The following is a 20492-nucleotide window of genomic DNA, read 5'->3' on the forward strand; positions in this document are numbered from 1 at the left end:
GTCCATTTATAAACTATGAGCTGGGGGCTGTGGGCAGGGCCAAAGCCTCCCAGAGGAGGCGTCACTGGGGGCGAAAGCCCAAGAATGAGGGGCTGACTAGAGGGCTCCCTGGAGAAGGTGGCCTTTGGGTCAGTTCCCCAAGGCCCAGTCCAGAATCTGGCTGGTGACAAGTCCATTCCTTTCCCCCACCTCTCTGGGATCTACCTATCAATTCCATTCTTGCAAATACAGACCCGAGGGCTGGTCTGTCTCCAAGAAACAGCCTCCACGCTTATCAGGGCCAAGGACCCAGCTTAGGCTTCAGGCCCGCACAGGCAGAGGGACCATCACCAGAAGGGGGAAGGGACCCGACTAGACAGGTCACCAGTTTGCCAGGGGCCCACAGATATCCTTCTGTGCAGGGAACACCTGCTTCTGAGTCTCCTTCACATACCAAAGACAGATCGTGGACACTGGTGAGTGGCTTCTTAGCAAGTTAAGGCCCTCAAATCAGGACCAAGAGATACCCGAGGCTGAATTGAAAGTGTATTCCCTCAGTCATGTCTGACTCTTTGCAACCCCATAGACTGTAGCCCACCGGGCTCCTCTGTCCATGGAATTCTCCAGGGGCATCTTCCCAACCCAGGGATCAAACCTGGGTCTCCTGCATTGCAGGTGGATTCTTTACTGTCTGAGCCACCAGGGAAGCCCCCAGACTGAAGGAGAGGTCAAAACTGAATTCTGTGGTAACCGCAGGAGCAAAGCAGAAAGAGCTGGGGGCACGGGGATTTTATTCTCATTGTGAATTATTTATCTGTTAAAGCTGGGCCCCGGGGGGCTTTTATTGTTTGGTTTCAACACCTGATTCATGGGTCCACCTGTTCCCACCATCCTTTAAAGACAGTTTTCTGGGATCCTCAGGTCTTTCCAAGCAGGCACCCTGTGCTGCAGAGGTGTCCCGGCACCCGGCCTCTTGTCGCCGGCTCTTCCGGCATAGCCAGCCTCATGGGCCGCGGCTCGTTCTCCAGGGAGAAAATCAAGGGTTTGGAATGAGGAGGTTTTTTTTCATTAAACATTTTATGGTTTTGAGATTGAAGAAAACATGGCGGGAAAGAGAGAATAGACCCAATTTTAGAACCAAATGTAGGATCAGTAGGAACACTTTAGAAGTATCTTCTGGGTTATGCCCATGCGTGTGCTCACGTGCACACACACACACATGCACACACATGCACGCACTGTGGGATTCTAGTAGGAAAGCCTCCGCTAAGAGCTCTGTGACCCACACCAAGTTCCTCAAACAGCCACTCTGCCTCCGACCTTCAGTCCGTTTTGTTTCACCTGTGTTCTGGGTGAGTGACTTTGAGGAGGAGGATGGAAAATTTTTTGTTAAGAAATGAAGTCAGACTGAAGGTCAAGGCCACTCTTTCCAGTGTCCATCTTCAGGCCCAGGGAATTCTGAGCTGGGGTCCCTCTGACTCTTCCCCGAGTGTTTATAGGAAGAAGGAAGAGCTTGGCTCCTGGTGGCCCCGTTTTGGACGCCTGTCCCAGTCCCTCCCTCCCCATCCTCACCTGCTCCCTGAGACAATTGTCTGAACCTGCGACCTTCAGCCCCAAGCACCCAGTTGGTCCCACTTGGCCGACTGAGCGCCACACGGCTCAGGGCCGACCTGTGTGTCACCGGCGTCCGGCACCACAGGCGGGCAGGACTCTTGGACAAAACCCCAAGTCAAACGTCTTCTCTCTTCTCCCCAGTGTTCTCCGTGACATTAATTTTAAGTGTGGTAAAACACACCTAACCCCTAACATCACATGTGCCATTTTAACCCCTTTTAAGCCAGCAGTTCAATCCGTTCGCCTTGTTGTGCTCCGTGGCATTCATCGTAAGCTTGGCCCCAGTGTGAGTTTGTCTCACAGGGGGCGGCTGGTTCCTCCCCAGGGAGATGCGCCTAACACTTGTGTTGCAGCGATTAGCACCCACCCCCTGGCCCCTTGGCGCCTGCCCTCAGATTTTGCTGCTGTGGTTCAGTCTTGGTTTCAAAGGTGCGGACTGCAGAGCGCGGCGGCCGGGGGAGCAGCGCCTCGTGGCCGCGGAGGGCTTGTCTGGGGAGGGGTCACGGGAGGCTCTGCTGGTGGCTTCAGGGGCTGCCTTGTCAGTGGGGGTCAGAAATCCACTTGTTTCTCTAACTGTATCAACTCTGATGCCCCAACCACACACCCTTCCCTCCTCAGATGGGCCCAGGGATGCAGGGTTTTCATCTTAACACACAGGCAGTTCTGTTCCTCCATCACCGAGACCAGGTGTCGCTGACCACCCCGAGGCTTTCCTTCGCAACAGGACAGACCTCTGCCGTCTTTACCTGCTTGAGTCCCGCTCGTCTTAGCCCCCACCTTCTCCCGGGGTTGGTGGGGTGGGGTGGGGTGTCCCCCATGCATGGGGGCCGCGTCGGCAGCCCCCCCGGAGCACAGCCCCTGCCCCCCACCCCGCGCTGTCGTCGATGCTTCGCGTCCGTCACTTCTCTGTGTCCCCCTCCATGTCCCCCTTCTCTGTGCGGTTGTTAAAAGCTTTCTATGATCTGTCGCTGTGTTTCCCTCTAGTAAGGAGTGGCAGGAAAGGACGCCGGCGAGTGTTCAGCCTGTCGGAGGCCGACAGTCACGGCGGCCACTGGGTTTAGTGCTTCGATCGGCAGCTGTCACGGCACCTCTGGCTCGGTCACTGCAGGCAGGTCTCCTCCGTTAGCCTCCTGGGCCCTCGACGCCCCCCGCCACCGCCCTGCACGCTGCATTTCCAACTCCTACAGAGCCCCAGAACGCCGGACGAGGGCACGGGGAGCCCCAGCCACCTACCCGAGCCATTTTCTCAGCTCCGGTCCCGTCCTGGCCTCAATCCACCTGAGGACCGAACCCCCTGGCCCTTGACCCAGGGGGTGCAGCTGGGTCAGCTCCTCCGTGAGGCAGAGCCGGGCAGTCTGGAAAAACTGCCCTCCATGAGACACCGCACCAGGCTAGGCACAAGCCCTGAGCTAAGGGGGTTTCCAGCCCCTTCCCCCCCTCCCCCTGGCCCCCCAGTTAGGCCATGAGGGCTAGGCAGTAGAATTTGCAAAAAGCCACAAAGAAGTCACTTAGTTGCTTTTTTTTCTTTTCCTTTTCCTCCCCACCCCACCCCCACCCCACTCCCCCTCTCCTCAGCCTTGCTCATATCTAAGTGGTAGATTCCATCATATTCCAGCCGGAGGCCAAGTCATTTCACTTGTAAGCGCGCTGGTGGACATGACTCCACCATTTTCCCTTCTTGTGATCAGAGCTCCAAATAGCGGCCGTGTGGGCTGTGGTCACTGCCACCCTCCTGCGATGCTCCCCCTAGGGTTCCCCCTGCCACGTGCCCTCCGTCTGGGCAGACAGGAGCCTTTGCCTTCTCTTGCATTTAAAAGCTGCCTCCCCTGAGCTTTGCCCTCCTACTTGCTGTCTTTTCTTCCCTACGTTGCTCAGTCCCACGTCCCCCAGCCTGAGCATGTCAAATCCTCATCTTGATTGGAAACTGTCACCCACTCGACAAGGATCAGCCCTGGAGCTGCAGATCAGCCTCCGAGGGTGCCAACCAGGGACTCAGGGCACCCGCTGCCTTGGTTTCAACTCGAGGCAGCACCACAGGGAAGCTGAGCACCCCTCATGGGAACTGGACGTCGGGCTCTCCGGCTCCGGCCTCCACTCGTCTCCTGGGTCAGGCCCGAACCTGTGCCCTCGGAGCTCAGAAACACCAGCAGGCAAGCGAGGCCAGAGGGTACGCAGTGACCACTGCAGGTCCACGCTTGACCAGGAACAGTGTCCTCCCTGGGTAATTTTCCCTTGAATGTAGAAATTTTCTCTGAATGTATACATTGTAGCTAACATTCAGGAAGCAGCTCTTAGTTTAAAAATCGGTAGGTAGATATAGATAGATAGGTGGGAAATAGATGATAGAAGATGATCGATAGGTAGATAGAAACAAAGAACAGTGTTGTAGACAATGGGTAAGAAAAGGTGATTTTTCTTGTTTAAAAAAAAAAATAGGAAGAGGCTTTTTCTCAGGGGACAAATGGATCCTTTTAATAAAGTTGTTCTTTTCCTAAAAAAGAAACCACTTTTGTGTGTACTGCATCATTTGTTGGTTTGTTTCCTAATATATTTAACGGCAGTCTTTTCACACGCTTGATTGTTCTCACCACCAGAAACCCGGGCAGGACTCAGGGAATGAGGTTTGCCAGCCTCTTGAAAATCTGCGTTCAAGTGCAGACCCAAGCAAAGAGGGAATTCTCCTGGAGAATTCTGCAGAAAACCTGAAGGAAGCGCTCCGAAGCTCTGTCTCCAGATGGCACAGAAGTGCCGTTTGGTTGGTTAGTCATCTCTAAACTGCCTCGCCAGTAGCTAAGCCCACACGTGGGTCCTTCTGTAATAAGTTCCTGGACACGCTCGTGTGAAGCGAGGCGAGGCTGCCAGAGCAGGTGAGCCCCACGCTCAGAGCCTCACGTTCAGGGCGCGCCACGTCCCAACATGAGCCCAAGGCCTGAAATCAGCCCGTCACCACCAGGCGTCCTTACTGAGTGGAGCAAATTCACTGAAATTCAGAGAAACCAGAAAGTGTGTGGGGTTGTTTACTCAGCATTTCTGGGCTCAGATCGCACCTTGAATCATTTTTTCCACTAGTGCTCACCCGTATCCACCGACACCACCCCATCCCAGAGCCCCATGTGGTGGTATTCTTTGGGCCTACTCTTAAAAAAAAAAGGGGGGGGGGGGAGGTTGGGGAGAAAGAAAAGAAAAAGGACCTTGTGCAGAAGTGACCCGGGGCCTTTCTGAGCTCGCCGTGCCCGGGGTGGGGGTCCTCTGGGAAGGAGCGATGTGTCCTTTGGGAAACCCCATCTGTTGCTTGTGCTTTCTTTCCACGCTGGGAACCCTCTTTCCTCTCTTTCTTCCCATTCTGTACGCCCTTCGGTTTTATTTTGCACTTGGTTTTTCCATTCTTTTGTTCTGTGTTCAGTTTGCGGTTCTGTTTTGTTTTGGCTTAACTTACAAAAAAAAAAAAATACCACTCACTTAAGTGGAATCACACTGAACCAAAAAACAACGTCTGCCATCATGCCAGGGCCCAGAGTGCCTTTGGACTCCCCTCTCCACACAGTGTGCTCAAAGCCCTGTTGACCCCAGGATCTGTAACAAGGGAGATTTGCCCTCCGAGCGAGATGCCCACGGCCTTCTCATCTGTGTTTTCCGATCACTGGCACGTGAAGTTTTGGCACATGTTTCCCACGAGGGAGCCCCAGTCCAGCTGGTGTCTCTGCCAGCCCCATTCCTCTTTGAAAAGCAAATAAGCCATTCGCCTGTAATCTAATCAACGGATTTCAAAAAGCACCAAAAAAAGAAACTGCTGGTCCAAAAATAACCGATTCGGGCCACCTCTCCCTCCTGATGTGGTTTCTCTAGGTGGCCCTGGCATGGGGGTGGAGAGGGGAGAGACCCTCAGCATAGAAATGGCCTGGCAATTGCAGCCCCTTGCTGGGTGCTAACTCAGCACTCAGAGCAGGAGCAGGCGAGAGAACCACAGTCCGAAGTCTTGTTCTAGTTTTGCAAAGCCGAAAAGTTCTATAGAATTTTTTTTTTTTTTTAATATTGCAGTGAGTTCCCTCTTGGGCACTGTTACCAAATATAGACTCTGAGAAATGGCCTGCAGTGATCAGCACACCCAAGCCCGTCTCTCCCTAAACATGTATTTCTCCTCGGGCAGGTGGTTCATACTCGGAGCCGGTTTAGGCTGCTTCCTGGCACAGGGAACTGGGCTTCCGGATCCACTCTGCACAGGCCCCTAAATGTGTCCCTTGCTTCACAAGTCAGGGTAACCCTGGGCCCTGGCCGACTTGCCCCAGACCTAGGTGGATCCCCAGAAGGAGGGAGGGGAGGCAAGCTGGTTCCACCCACACATCCCCGGGCCTTTATTCAAGATGGGAGCAGAGGGTACCAGCGCGAGCGGAGCCTCTCAGAGCTGAGCGTGCCTCTCTTTCTTCTCCCCGCCTTGCCCAGATGACCCCATGATCACGGAGCAGCCTCAGCCTAACCTCCCCGACCAGTTGGTGATTGTCAACGAAATAGAAGCCGAGGCCAGGCCCGGCAAGAGCCTGGCGAGGAGCGTGGACGTGGAGACCGTCACCCTGTCGCCCAGCCTCACCCCCGCCCAGCAGCCCACCATCTCCCTGCTCTGCGAGGACGCTGCAGACACGCTGAGCGTGGAGTCGCTGACCCTCATCCCGCCCGTCGACCGCCACAGCCTCCATGCCCTCACTGGCATCCCGCCGCCACCCTCGCCAGCCATGGTGGGCACAGAGGCCCTGAGCTCGGGGGCTGGGCAGCCAGAGCCAGCAGACCCCGCAGAGCCCTGAACCGGCCTCCTTCAACATGTACGTGTGTGTGTGTGTGTGTGTGGCCCCGCTGGCAGGGACCTGGAACAGCTGACCCCGCTCTGGGAACATCCACAGTTCTTCTCGGCCCCAGGGAGCACCTCAAACCACCCTTGCGCTCCTCTGCTCCGAATCTAATCCCCCTTTGACTTCATGCCTCTTTGAGAGCAGGCTGGGACCAGTGGCAGTGCTTCCAGCGAACCCAGATCATCCTACAGCCGCCTCAGGGAGGGGGCTGGGCTCCTGGTCTCAGAGCCCTCAGCCCCCGGGCGGGGGGTGGGGGGTGCGGTGGCAGGACCCATCAGCAGCACTCGCTTCATCAGCCAGCCCTTCCGCTGTCTTGGAGGTCCTCTGCCACCATCCCCAGTGTGCAGAGAAGCAGCGGACATGGTCACTTTGTGTAGATATTTCTAGAAAAGCGAACTTCGATAAACACCTCCTTGGAATATTTATTCCTGCTTTTGGCAGCAGATGAAAAACAGCTATTTAAAAAGTTCAAAAAAAAAAGAAACGTCCTCCGCCCTAAGGTTTGATGTCATGTTAAAAGTGTAATATTCCTGTAGAGATTTCGTTTTCATTTTCCCTTGAAGTTCCCAGGATTTGCGGTTTAGAGTTTTCTGTCCGGCCTTCTCCATTGTCTTAAGGGATTCTGACTTCTTTGTTTCTCACTAACCCGGCGAGCCTGTGGAATGATAGAAGTTCTTCTGGAAAGTTTAAAGTATTGTTTAAGCATAAATAAAGGAGAGACACCTATCCTCAGGTACACAACAGAGCTGAGAGGGCCAAAAGTTTCTCTGCCGTGGCAGCCCAGGGCATCACCCGGATCTTTCCATGAAAAGGGGGACTGTGGTCAGGTCCCTGCTCAGGGCCACTCCCCATCCTTCTGGACTAAAACCAAACAGGACAGTTTTCCAGCAAGGCCTTCGGTTGTCACCACCTCTCCACTTCCTAAGAAAGAACTGTGTGCGACTGCAGGGACTCTGGCCTCTGAGGCTCTGATGGAAAGAAAAGGTCATGGAAACCGTGCTCCAAGGCCGTTGCCTGCTGGTCAGCTGTGTGGGTGCCCACAGGCAGGAACGCCCCAAGGGTCAGCCCCTGCCCAGCAGCGAGGACATGACCTCCTAGGAGCCTGGGTTCTGTCCCTCTTCCTCTCAGCTGCTGCTGTAAAGAAGCAAGCTTGTTTGTGTTTGTTTTTGTTTTGTAATGAAAACCCCTGGTTCCTTCTCCATTTGGGCTAGGCGTGTGCAGACCAGGTCTCCTCTATATCCAATAAAGTTCCCAAGATGTTCTTTCTGCTCAAACCATGCACAGCCAAGTGACCTTCACCTCACTGATCGATGTTCAGACCTTGCAGAACTGGCCTCCACGTGTTCCCACAAGAGTGTGAGCACCTACCGTGTCAGCACTGGCCGGGCCGGGTTGTCAAGCGGCCTTAGAAGATGCTACGCAAACTCACCTGTTAGAGGACCCCGTCCCCCTCGCCTCCTCCTCCTGCTGCAATCAGGAAGGCCCTGCTTGGGCCAGATTCAGCCTCCTGAAGGAAACACCCGGTTCCCCCAAGGAAGGGGTGTGGTGTCTGCGGGACAGGTCTCTTCCAGCCATCAGAAACCCCTGGGCAGGTGAGACCAGCCAGCACCATCAGGGGAAAAGGCCCAGCTCAGACAGGAGGCCATTTCAGCAGAAATTCCAGAGGCCCCAGCAAGGAGACCCAAGCCATGACCTTCAGCGGAGCCCTCCAGAAAGGACAGGCGGCGGGGACAGAAGGATGGAGAAAGTGTGTGTTATCAGGGAGGGGACCCTACGGGTGCCTCTGCTGGGATGAAGCGCAGGATTGCTCTGGAGGCCCCCACTTCTGCTTTTGAAATGATTTTGGAGCAGCAGAAAGGAGGAAAGGCCAGTGGCATTATTCTGAGGAAGAAACCCAGGTAGGTGGACCCAGCCCTTCAAGCTGTAAAGGAGCAAGGTCTCTGCCAGCGGGGACCACATGCCCAGAAGGACCCGGGGCAGCATCGCCAGGCGGGAGAACTGAACGCAGACCGGCCTCCGTGGGCTGTTGAGCAGAAGGTGCGATCAGGCCAAGCTTCCACCCCATGCCTGGCCCAGGGGCAGACCTCTCCCCAGGTGGGCTTGCAGGGTTGGTCCCGGGCCCCCCACAGCCTGTTGGCAGCCAGATCCCCACTGTCTTGGCAGCAGGGGGCACAGCCATGTCTTCAGGAGCACGCTTGAAAAGCGAACAGTGGGGGCACCTACAGAGGGGCCCTTCCAGAGAGCAGGCACTGGGTCTCCGGGGCAGAGAGAGGTAGAACCAGGAATTCTTGGTGAGCCTGGGGTGGGCGGAGGCCATGGCCCCATGACACGTGGGTACCAGACTCAGATCACCCACCCTCCATCTCCACGTCTTGTCCCTCCAGAGACCCTCCCCAAGTCCACATCAGGCCCGATGGGTTTGCCAAGTCAGGGGCAGAGCTGGTCATCCCCAAACATCAGCTTTGAAAGTGGCTAGGGAAAAGCACATGTGTTTCTGGTTTGCCAGCAGGGGCGCCTCAAAGTCAGACAGCCACGTGCCCTCCCCACAACCCAGGAGGGGGTATTGATTGTCCTGCGGCACCAGCAGACCCTCTGTGCCCCCTTGCCCCTCCAGGCCTGCCCTGCTTGCTGCTCTCTGCAGAAGGCAGCTCGCCGCGCCCCCCCCCCACCAAACACCTGCCCTGCAACTAGGGGGTGAATGACAGAATGCACCTCTCTACAGACATACATTAGATTTCCCTAAGGTCTCAAGATGCACTGGTCCAAAAGGCGCGAGGCGGGGTGAGGACCGACACCCACCTTCTTTTCTAGATGCAATAAATAAGAAATATTTAATGTAGTCACGATGACAGGGGGCGGAAACTGTAAGGGTTCCTTATGTTCCTCCAAGTTGAAAATATGTAAGTAATTCTTGTCCCGGGGTGGAGCGGGATTGAGAAACCATGCTTTCTGGGCCTCGGGACCGTTCCAGGGAAGTACCTGCTCTCGCCAGCGTGACTCATGTTTCGTGGGTACTGAACACAAGGGTGGAAATGAAAACTGGAACTTCCTTGTAAATTTGAATTTGGCAATAAAAAAAAAGCGTTACCAAGAATGTGGCCGCTGCTCCTTGGCTCTGTGGCGGGAAGGCCACAGCCCGGCAGAGGGGAAGGTTCTCGGCCGTCTGACCCCCCTGCCCTGTCGGAGCTGCTGGGTAGGGTGCAGCCACTGGGTCCTCCCCACCCCCAGCCTGTCCAGGCACCCCCAGTTCCCGAAAGGAGGGGCGGGGAGAACACCTCAGAAAGGAGCCCCCAACCCCAGGCAGGTCAGGTGCCATGAGCCTGGAGCATCCGCCAGCTGCTGGACTCCGTCTGAGCCTCAGCTTCCACACCTAGAGAATGGGCTCGCGACAGCCCTGCCTCGCAGGCTGAGCATGGGGCCTAGTGCAGTGTCGCTGAGCCTCGGACTCCCCACCGAGGACAGCGGGTGAGGTTGTGCTGGGAAGCGCCTTTCCCAGGCAGCATGGGCTCTGGAAATCCCTAGAGGCGGCATCACAGGTTGCCCTAAGAACTTCTGACGCTCCAGCTCAAAGCTGGCCTAGAAACAGCCGGACCTTCTGGGCCTCAAGGTAAAACCCAAGTTGAGTGCAAGGCATTAAGGGGGCTCCCCGCTCGTGCCAAGGGTTGAGGCGATGCTGACGGAAGGTGGGGGCCCCTGCTCTGTGGCCAGCCTGACACTGGCCACCAGCAGGCCTCCCTTCCCCAGCAGGCCCAGATTCCTCCCCTAAAGCCTGCCCACGAGGCCCAGGGCTGAGGTTGGACCCCGCTCTGCAGCAGGGCCTGCAGGGTGCCCAGCACAGGTCCAGGGATTTCATTCGTGACGTGAAGTGCCAGAATAACTTCAGTCTCGAAAAAGGCACTTGCTGGAAAGAGCCCCCCCAGAGAGAAGGTCGAAGACCGGCCTTGGGGCAGCAGCTGTCGGCTCCCTGCCTGCAGAGGGTCTCAGAGCCTCGCTGGGCGGGGCCCTGGGGTGGGGAGACAGGCCCCAGGAGCCCAGGGAGAGGCCCACAAGCACCCACCTGCCTCACAGCCTTCCTGCGAATGAGGAAACAGCCCGCTGGGCTCCTCTGGGCGCAGCCCGCCCTTCGTTTCGTGCTGCCCCCGGGTGGCGGGGCCAAGCGCCCCGGGCTCTTTCCAGGAAGGAGGGAATGAGTGTTGGAATCATCTGGATGCTGGTTCACAGTCTGGCACCACGGGCTGCCCCAGGCCCAGCCAGGGAGAGCCAGAGATGGTGTCAGTGGAGAGCCTTGTGGGCAGCTCGACTCAAAGGGTGCCCTGCGGACCGCGGCCTTTTCCTCCTCAGCCTCCTGGTTCTTCGGGCAGTACCAGCCTCTCTTCAGGAGGCAGAGTCTGGAGCCAGGTCACCCCTGAAGGCTTGGGGTGCAAAGCAAGGGCGGGAACAGGCTGCAAAGCAAGGGCGGGAACCTACTGCCACATGGGTTGTTTGGCTCATGGAGAGAATCGAGGGTCCACATGAGTGAAGTGCTGTACCCAGGGCAGGCGGCCTGGGAGCCTGGGGCTCTTGGCATGAGACCCTCATAGGCAGCTTCCACCTCTCCCCTTGCTGGGCCTGCTTGGTGGCCATGGGCCAGTCGCTGCATCTCCTGGTCTCCGGTTCTGTGTAAGGCAGGCTCAGGAGCCCCCAGCTGCGTGTACCCTCTGACTGCGAGGGGCCCAGGGTTTCCTCGGGAGTCTGCCTCGGGGAGAGTGACTGGAAGGCCCGGCCCAGCCTCCTCTGATGGTACCTGGAAGGTGGAAGGGCGTTTGGGAGGGAAGGGGCAGCATCTTGTCCCTGAGTGACCTTGCATCCCGCGCAGAGGACCGTTTCCCAGCCGGCCGCCTGCTGGAACCCCTCCTTCTGTGGTCCTGCCTCCTCGCTGCCCTTCAGGGCGATGGGAAAAAAAAACCCTCACCATCTGAAGTGCTTTTCTCCAAAGGAAGATAGGTTTGAATCACCACACCAGGAACAGGTGGGGCTTCCTGGGAGCTGACTAGTGTGCAGATGAGGCCTTGTGGGGCCGCCCCCGCCCCAAACCTCAGCTTCCCTCCCCCAGCTCAGCCGTGCCGTGGCCCGCCAGTCCCCACCAGTCCTCCTTCTGGGCCACAGCCGTCCAGCCCAGCCTGGCTCCCCTCCAGAACGGTAGCAAGTACCCACCTTGAATACACCCTTGCTCAACACCTGAATATCACTGCCACCTGAAACCACCTCCCTAGTTAATTCAGGCCTCATCCGTGCCAAGGCTCCCACTCTGCAGAGGCCCAGTGCTAGGCTGGGCTCCTCCTAGAGAGATGATGGTGAATAAGACGAACAGAAAGGCAGGGGAACATCCTGACGTGACCCTGTGGCCCAAGGCTCCTGCCTGAGCGACCACTCGAGGCCCCGAGTCTGCTCCGGGAGCTTTAGCCTCGGAGCTGAGAGCAGTGGATGTTTTAAAGCCAAAAAGTGGGGCTTCCCTGGTAGCTCAGCGGTAAAGAATTAAAGAATCCACCTGCCAATGCAGAAGACATGGGTTCAAGCCCCGATCTGAGAAGATTCCACATGCGTTGGAGCAACTAAATCCATGCACCACTATTGAGCCTGAGCTCTAGAGCCCAGGAGCCACAACCACCGTGCTTTGCAATAAGAGAAGCCACTGCAATGAGGAGCCTGCGCACCTCAACTAGAGAATAGCCCCCCAGTCAGCACAACTAGAGAAAGCAGCAACGAAGATCCAGCACAGCTAAAAATAAATGATTTTTTTAAAAGCCAAAACATGGAGGGTTTACAGCTAAAAAGCGATGTGATTGGACACATGTTGCAGGAGATCACGGAGCCTGCAGGTGAAGGACAGGAGGAGTCCATCGCGTGGGGAGGGGTCACTAGGGAAGGGGCCTGCGACAGGTTTAGGAGGTAAGACTGACAAGCTTGTTGGACTGGCCACGAGGGAGAGAGCTCTGTGTCCCCCTGAACAGCTTCCAGCTGCCACCTCCTCTCTCCACTCCTTTCTTCTTAACCTGTTTCCTCTTTTACTCTGTTGCTTCCACTGATCGCCAAAGGACTGCGGAGGCCTGGTGACAGTTTGGCAAAGCCTAGAAAAATATTAGCATTTTCTGCAATCCCACCATGAAGGGACAACCCATGTGGGCATGCTGTGAGATGTCCTTCCGGTCTTTTTTTCTATGCATTTTAGCAAATGACCTAACACAGGGGGTGTGATTTCATGACCTGCTTTTGACACTTAGCCCCCTGGTCTCACCATTGCCCGTGTTACCGGAAGCTCCGTTTCCAAAGAATATAGAAAGTACTGCCACAGAGTTGTATCCCTCAGGTTAGCTGTCGCCCAGGGGTGGACCTTAAAGTTGCTTCCACTTTTATTATTTTAAATCACCCTGGCATGAACCCCTTTACACATAAACCTTTGTCCACATTTTATATCAACCCCTAGAAGAGGTTCCAAGCATAGGTTGTAGAAACATAAATCACCTTCTGGCTCTGGCTGTAAATTGCCCAGTGGCTTTCGGAAAAGGTTGGCTCATCAACTCTCCCACCAGCCATGTGCCATTTCTCTACAGCAGCCTCAGCCTGAGTGCTGCCAGTTTTTAAATTCTCCCCCATGGACTTCCCTGGTGATCCAGTGGTTATGACTCTGCCTACCAATGAAGGGGACACGGGTTCGATCCCTGGCCCGGGAAGATCCCACATGCCACGGAGCAGCTAAGCCAGTGCACCACAGCAGTTTGAGCCTGTGCTCTAGAGCCCAGGAGCCACATCGAAGACCCAACACAGCCAAAACTAAATTTTTAAAAATTCACCCCAGTTTTACAGCCAGCTCAAAGCTCACCTCCTCGACGAAGCCTCCGGGATTTCCCCTCTCCATCCTCCACTTTCCCAGGCCGGTGGCTTCCCTCCCCCCACTTGCCCTGAGCCCTCCCCAGGTGCGGCTAACTTGGATCTGATGTTTCCAGGCATCAGGCAGATGAGTCCCGATCCACCCAGCTTCCCAGCCCCAATCAGTCAACACATGTTGAGCCTCTATAAGGTTTCCCAATAGACTTTGAGGTTGGCGTTATGTCCCCTTTGGGCTTCCCAGGCGGCTCAGTGGTAAAAAATCCACCTGCCAATGCAGGAGATGCAAGAGACTTGGGTTTGATCCCTGGGTTGGGAAGATCCCCTGGAGAAGGGAATGGCTACCCACTCCAGTATTCTTGCCTGGAGAATCCCATGGACAGGGGAAAAGGGCAGGCTACAGTCCATGGGGTCGCAAAGAGTCAAACACAACTGAACACGCACGCATGCCCTTTTACAGAGGAGCAACTGAGACCTAGCCCGGAGAGACCATGTGACTTACCCAAGGTTGCACAGCTGCTAAGCGGTGTTGCAGGGACTAGAAGAGCAACAACTCCCGCTTAATGGATACTTGGTTCAGGCCAAGCCCAGTTAAGCAATGCACATGCCTGGTCTCATGTACTTCAGCCACCCTACAGGGCTGGCATGACTATTATCCCCATTTCACAGATGAGGAAACTGAGACCGAAGGGCACCCAACTCAGAAGTGGTGAAGCCTCAAGCCAGAGTCTATGAGGCTCCCAGTCATGTCCTGCACCTCTCAGAGAGCAAGGCGAGGAGTCCCCACCCTATGTGCAAGGGGCCCAGCCAAGCAGGCCCTTCGCCCGCTCCAGCAAATTCACAGGAACTGCTTGGAAATTGCCCTATAACCCTCTGTGTCTTCTCTTGAATCTGCTTATCTCCTGCCCTTTATTGATTTGGCTTTCCTGCCAACCCACCTGGGCGGGAACAGCCCTTTGGTGACAACCACTGCCAAATACCTGGGAAACTGCACCCTCTGCCCAGCCTTGGTGGCATCTAAGAAGTGACACAGAGCCCCACCGCCCTCCGGCCCCTCCCTGGGAGGCTCTGGCGGACAGGAACGAAAGGTTTCACTTCTCCCTTCATTTGAACATTTATTCAGCAAACACTGATTGAGCACTTACTGTGTACCAGGCACTGGGGAGGCAGCAGTGAGCAAGTCAAACAGAGCTCGGTGCCCCCTGGAGCAGACCACCCAGGAGCGGGAAGCAGGCAGTAAAGAAAATAAGTACAGAAATTTCGGGGTGAGTTGAAAATGCTGAGTGCAGGAGAAAATATAAATAGAGCTGAGGAAAGGGGCCCAGCCAGCCAATTCATCTGCAAGTTAAATTGGAAGTTAAATCAAGGAGATCAAGGAAGGTTGTGCTGAGAAGGGACATATGAACAAAGAAGGAAGGAAGCAAGGGAGAAATAGACTCTGGAGTATTTCAGGAAGAAGGAACGGCTGGTGCAAAGGCCCTGGGGCTCATTAGAGGAACTGCAAGTGCTGGACTGGCTGGGGAGGACCCAGGAAGGGTGAGAGCTGAGAGAAGTAGTGTAACGGGACCAACAGGGTCCTGGGAGGCCGCTGGGGGCACTTGGGCTTTTCTCAGGGGAGAGTGGGGAGCCCTGGGAGGACTGTGAGGAGAGAAGGACCATGTCATGACCCAGGTTTTATTTTTAATTTATTTTTTTCGTTTTATTTTCAGTCGTCCTGAGTCTCCGTTGCTGCGCTCGGGCTTTCTCTAGTTGTGGCGAGCAGGGGCTACTCTGTAGTTGTGGTGCAGGGGTTTCTCATTGCAGTGGCTTCTCTTACTGCAGAGCACAGGCTCCAGGCACACGACTTGCAGTCATTGCTGCTCAGCAGTTGCAGCTTGGGGAGGGGGGAGGGTCCTAGAGGTTGCAGGCTTTAGCAGTTGGGGCACATGGGCTCAGTTGCTGCATGACATGTGGGATCTTCCTGGACCAGGGATCGACCCGGTGTCCCCTGCATTGGCAATCAGATTCTTATCCACTGGGCCACCAGGGAAGTCCATGACCTAGGTTTTAATAGGGTCACCCCCAGATTGCTGCTTGCAGAATATTCTGGATCAGTCTAAGAGTGGCCAAATACCCAGCTCACCAATCTGACGAAGCCCCGCAGCTTTGCCCCAAGGGCTACATATACACACACACATGCTCATGTAAATATGCACGCATGCACACATGTGCACCTGCTTATACACACACACACAGACCCTGAGGCTGGACAGACCCAGGCTCCATCCCTGACTCCATAACCAACTTTCCCTGTGACCAGAAGCAAGTGACCTCCCATCTTTGAGCCTCAGTTTCCCCTGCTGGTAAATGGGAGTTCAGAACCTTCTTCCCGAAGTACCCATGGGCAAACTGTGCAGTTTGCCAAGAGGAGGGGTGTCACGTGACTGGCCCCCAGCAGCACCTGCACAATGACCCTTTCTCCTTGAGGTGCCGTGGGATGGGGAATCACCTGGTTACCTTGGTCTCTGACCTCGGGGAGCTGGAGATGCCTTCCAGTCCCTGGAGTCTCTGGGCAAGGTTGTCCCAGGCTGGGCAGGGGGCTGCAGGGACCACCTGAGGGAGCACCCAGCCTCTGGGTGGAAGCCCTATAAACAGCCCACCAGAGGGTCCAGCCAAGGGTCTGGAACCTCCAGGCTCACACATCCACCTTGGATGCTGGTAATCGTAAGAAACACCTGGAAGACGTGTTCTGAAGGTTGAGTCTATGCTCTCCTGCCCTGCGTTATTATTTCACAAACACGTCTCATCATCAACGTCCGTCTTTATCTTCACCTTCATCACCTTCATCCCCATCTCGGCATCATCTTCTTCTTTCCCATCCTCTTTATGATCTTCTTCTTCATCCTCATCCTCACCTTTATCAGCGTCACCACCGTTGCCAACTCCAGCCTCATCTTCATCAATTTCTTCACCCTCAGCCTCATTCTCATCTTCTTCATCCTCATCCTCATTATTTTCATCACTAGTCTTCACAAAGCGTCACCTCTGCATCAGACCCTGTGCTAAGCATGTTGTCATGATCCATCTCATTTCATCCTCTCAGTAATCTCATAAGGCGGGTACTATGACCTCCATGCTTTCCAGATGAGGAAACAGGCCCAGACAGATTAAAAGATTTGCCCACAGTTGCAGATCTGGGGTTGATTCCCACTGTTATAGGCCTCCTCAAGTGCCCTGACCTTGACCCCAGCTCAGTGGGGAAACCCCAGTCAAGGCCTGGGCCCCACTGGCAGGCTTTGCACGCAATCCCTGCCCTTGCTAGAGTTACCAGGCCTCGTTTGCGTCTGCACTAATGCCCCCCCTCTCCCGCAGAACTTTCCCTTTCCCCAGGTCAGGGAGGGTCAGCCCTGCTTCCCAGGGGGGCAACTGAGTCAGGGAGAAGCCGACTTACTCTTTTAGTAAGCACAATACTCAAACCCAGGTCCTCTCCCCACGTGGTGCCCATGGGGGGCTGATGAGAGTGGGGGCATCTGTGAGGCTGGGCATGTGTCACCATCCAAGGAGCCTGTCCCCCTCCATCACAGCCTCCAGGGACCCTCTAAAGCCACTCCCACCCCCTCGAGTTCCCTTAATGGCTCTCAACCTTCCCACTGGGTCCCCCCAAGTGAGAGAGATGCCCTGGGGGGGTCTCAAATAACCAGAGCACAGGCAAGAAAGCTCGATTCTCATTTTTTATATTCCCTTCTGGTCCTTCAAGGGGAGGCAAAGAGAAAACCTCCATCGGGTGCTCATCTCCCTTTAACAATCTTTAGAACATCTGCCAATTTCCCCTTTTGGCAAAAGACAGAACCCCCGTCCCGCCGCGCACCACCGCCCCCTCCATCCCCAATCTTCCACCTGCAACCTCTGGAGCCAGAACGTTTTGTCTTCATTGCATTTGTTTACAGTTACCCACTACTTACGGCAAGCCAGACTGGTGTGCCGCTTGCGGTGATGGTGTGAAATGTCCATCTTGCTTAAAATGAGCTTTTCAAAGTGTTGGGTTTAAAATAAATTTGTTGACCATAATGAGATATCACCTCGCACCTGTTACAATGGCCGTCAGCAAAAAGATAAGAGACGACAAATGTTGAGAAGCACGTGGAGGAAAGGGAACCTTTGTGTACTCTTGGTGGGAAGGTAATTTGGTGCAGCCATGCTGGAGAACAGTATGGAAGTTCCTCAAAACAATTAAAAAAATAGAACTACCATATGATCCGGCAATTCCACTCCTGGGCATACACCCGAAGAAAATGAAATCACTGTGTCAGAGCGAGTTCTTCACCCCTCTGGTCACCGCATCATTAGTCACAACAGTCGAGATGCGGAAACAATCTAAGCGTCTTGTCAACGGATGAATAAAGATGATATGCATATGTACACAATAGAATGTTATTCAGCCACCGGAAGGAAGGAAATCCTGCCATAACGTGAGATGCGATGGATGGACCTTGAGGGCAAAAACCAAATAAGTCAGGGAGAGACAAATACCAGACAACCTCATTTATTTTCATTAACTGATTAATTTTGAGCTGTTCCAGGTCTTTCTTGCCACCTGCAGGCTCACATTTCAAGGCACAGGCTTAGTTGACCCCGAGGCACATGGGATCTTAGTTCCCTGATCAAGGAGTGAACCCGTGTCCCTTGCATTGGAAGGTAGATTCTTAACCACTGGAACACCAGGAAAATCCCCCAGACTATCTCATTTATATGTGGAATTGAAACAAATGAACTCATAGAAACAGACATTAGATTTGTGGCTACCAGACGGAAAAAGAGAGACCAGCTACGGAGAAGACAATGGCACCCCACTCCAGTACTCTTGCCTGGAAAATCCCATGGACGGAGGAGCCTGGTGGGCTGCGGTCCATGGGATCGCGAAGAGTCAGACACGACTGAGTGACTTCACTTTCACTTTTCACTCTCATGCATTGGAGAAGGAAATGGCAACCCACTCCGGTGTTCTTGCCTGGAGAATCCCAGGGACGGAAGAGCCTGGTAGGCTGCCATCTCTGGGGTTGCACAGAGTTGGACACGACTGAAGCGACTTAGCAGCAGCAACAGCAGCTCTGTCTCGCCTAGGAGGATGTGCGTGGGGCTGTGTCAACCCCGGGAGGACGGAGGGGAGGCAGGTGAGCACGGAGAAGGAGCCTTGCCTCCCGGTGGAACAGCGGGCGGCATGGAGGTGGAACGGCAACAACGAGGAGAGCCTGAGACTGTGCCCACCCCTGGTGCCTGCAGCCTCTGAAGGGCCCTGCAGAAACCCCAAAAGTTCTCACAAGCCCAGGTCCTAAGCAGGCCGGGATCTGCTGAGACACAAGCTGCTGCATGCAGCCAGGGTGAGGTCTCACTCGGCCACCCTGCCACCCCCTGACTCAGTGAAAGGTCACCGGCAAACCCAGGATGGTCTGTGTTCCACACGCACGGCCTCGGCACAGGGTGGCCCAGGCCGGGGGCAGCGGTGATGGGCCGACTTTGCCTACTTCTCTGAAGGAAGCCTCCAGGCAGCCTGTTCCTAGAAGGAAGGGCCTCACCCAGTGTTTACCTGCTGGCACTGATGCCAGTGGCCAGGCGTGTCCTGCCACGTGTCCGCTTCCTGGGAGGAAGGGAGTGGTCAGGGGGCCTTGGGCAGGGCTCCTGTGAGTCTGCCTGCCCGCTGACACCCAGCAGGTGGACAAAGCAGGAGATGTGGCCTCCACAGTCCCCTTCCCCTGCCTTCCCGCCCCAGGCAGTCCTCTTCTCCCCTCCCTGTGCCTCGGTTTCCTCATCTGATTCATGGACACAGTAACACTTCCTTCCTGGGATTGTGAAAATTAAAGGAAACCACGTGTAGGCTGGGGGGGTTGCTTCAAGGAGCCTGGACTTCATCATGAGTGCGCTGTGGGGAGCCCAGGTGGAGTCTTCAGGGGAATAAAATCTGCTAAATACAACACATGAAAATATGTATTGATGGGGGCTCAGCAGTGAAGCATCCACCTGCCAATGCAGGAGACCTGGGTTCAATCCCTGGGTGGGGAAGATCCCCGGGAGAAGGAAATGGCAACCCACTCCAGTATTCTTGCCTGGGAGATCCCATGGACAGAGGAGCCTGGTGGGCTACAGTCTAAGGTTCACAAAAAGTCGGATGCAACATAATAACTAAATAGCAAAAGCAACCGGTAAGCTCAGAAAAAAAGCAAATCCTAGGGGCCAGCAATAAAAAGGGAATCCCAGGTGACCAGAGGTGGACTCTGGGACCTCCTGCCCACCTGGGGTCGGAGGACGTGACCTTGCCACAGAGCCGGGGGAGGCAGGGACGGAGAACCCTCATGACTCAGGACCCTGGAAAGCAACCCCCTCCAAAAGAGGGGGCAGCAGTCTGCCCACCCACCCAGGGATGCAGCCGAAGACGAGGGAAGGGGCTGAAGCATCTAGTGAGAACTTGAAAGTCTGAGACTGGGAGGGTGGGGGTGGGGCAGGCGGGTGTGCGATCTGAAATGATGCTCCCCCCAGGTGGCTGCAGTCTCAAACCAAACCATCCTATGAAAATCCGTCTGCAGCATCAGCCAGAGCTGCCTCAACAGGCCTCTGGGGAAGGTAGGCCTGCCCACAGAGGCGCAAGCAGGCTCGCAGTACTGAAGATGAGCTCATGGTGAACCTTAGAAACCAGCAGAGGAATCCCACCTGGTGGGAGGAGCCTCACCTGAGCGGTCCTTACCCACAGAGCCACCAGCCCCTCTACCATCCCCCACCTGATGTCAGGACCGCCGCCAAACCCCCTGCCCCTTCACACTCCCAAACCCGGGAGACCCCTCTCATCAGTGCCTCACGGGAGCCTGGGGTTCGTGTGGAGGAATTCCAGGGGGTGGGGTAGGGCCGAGTGTCTCCCCTGGGTCCACAAGGTGAGGACAGAGAGGGCCATGTGCAATGGGGAGACCACGGGGCACTGAAGCCCCCCCAGAAGTCCTCCGAGAACTGGAGGCAGGGGCGGGCCTCCCACAGGGACCCAACGCAGGCGTGAGGAGCTTGCAGAGCCTCCAGGGACCGTGGCCTCTGGGAGGCAAGTCTCCAAGATGCAGGGATGTGATGGATGATGTGATGGATGCAGGAACCCAGGAGACCAACCAGGTCCCTGCCGTCACGCATCACAGTTCCGGAGTGAGGCCGACAATTCAAGGTGTGTGGGGTGCCCTGGGG

At 55.5% G+C, this 20492-nt stretch overlaps 1 protein-coding gene across 4 annotated transcripts in view; it reads left to right on the forward strand.

Annotated features, from left to right (window-relative positions):
* The window catches only part of CLEC16A (C-type lectin domain containing 16A), a 231838-nt gene extending 223646 nt beyond the window's left edge, over nt 1-8192 (forward strand). For 3 of the 4 annotated variants that reach the window (XM_055562157.1, XM_055562154.1, XM_055562155.1), the window contains one exon: nt 6034-8192. In XM_055562157.1, coding sequence (XP_055418132.1) covers nt 6034-6389 — 356 coding nt within the window. In that variant the 3' untranslated portion in view covers nt 6390-8192. Of the gene's footprint in view, nt 1-2577; nt 2712-6033 lie in introns of those variants that run through there. The other variant, XM_055562156.1, reaches the window with a different exon arrangement.
* Nucleotides 8193-20492: the final 12300 nt, after the last annotated feature.

The sequence above is a fragment of the Bubalus kerabau genome, chromosome 23, assembly GCF_029407905.1.
Source record: "Bubalus kerabau isolate K-KA32 ecotype Philippines breed swamp buffalo chromosome 23, PCC_UOA_SB_1v2, whole genome shotgun sequence".
In the NCBI taxonomy this organism is placed as follows: Eukaryota; Metazoa; Chordata; class Mammalia; order Artiodactyla; family Bovidae; genus Bubalus; species Bubalus kerabau.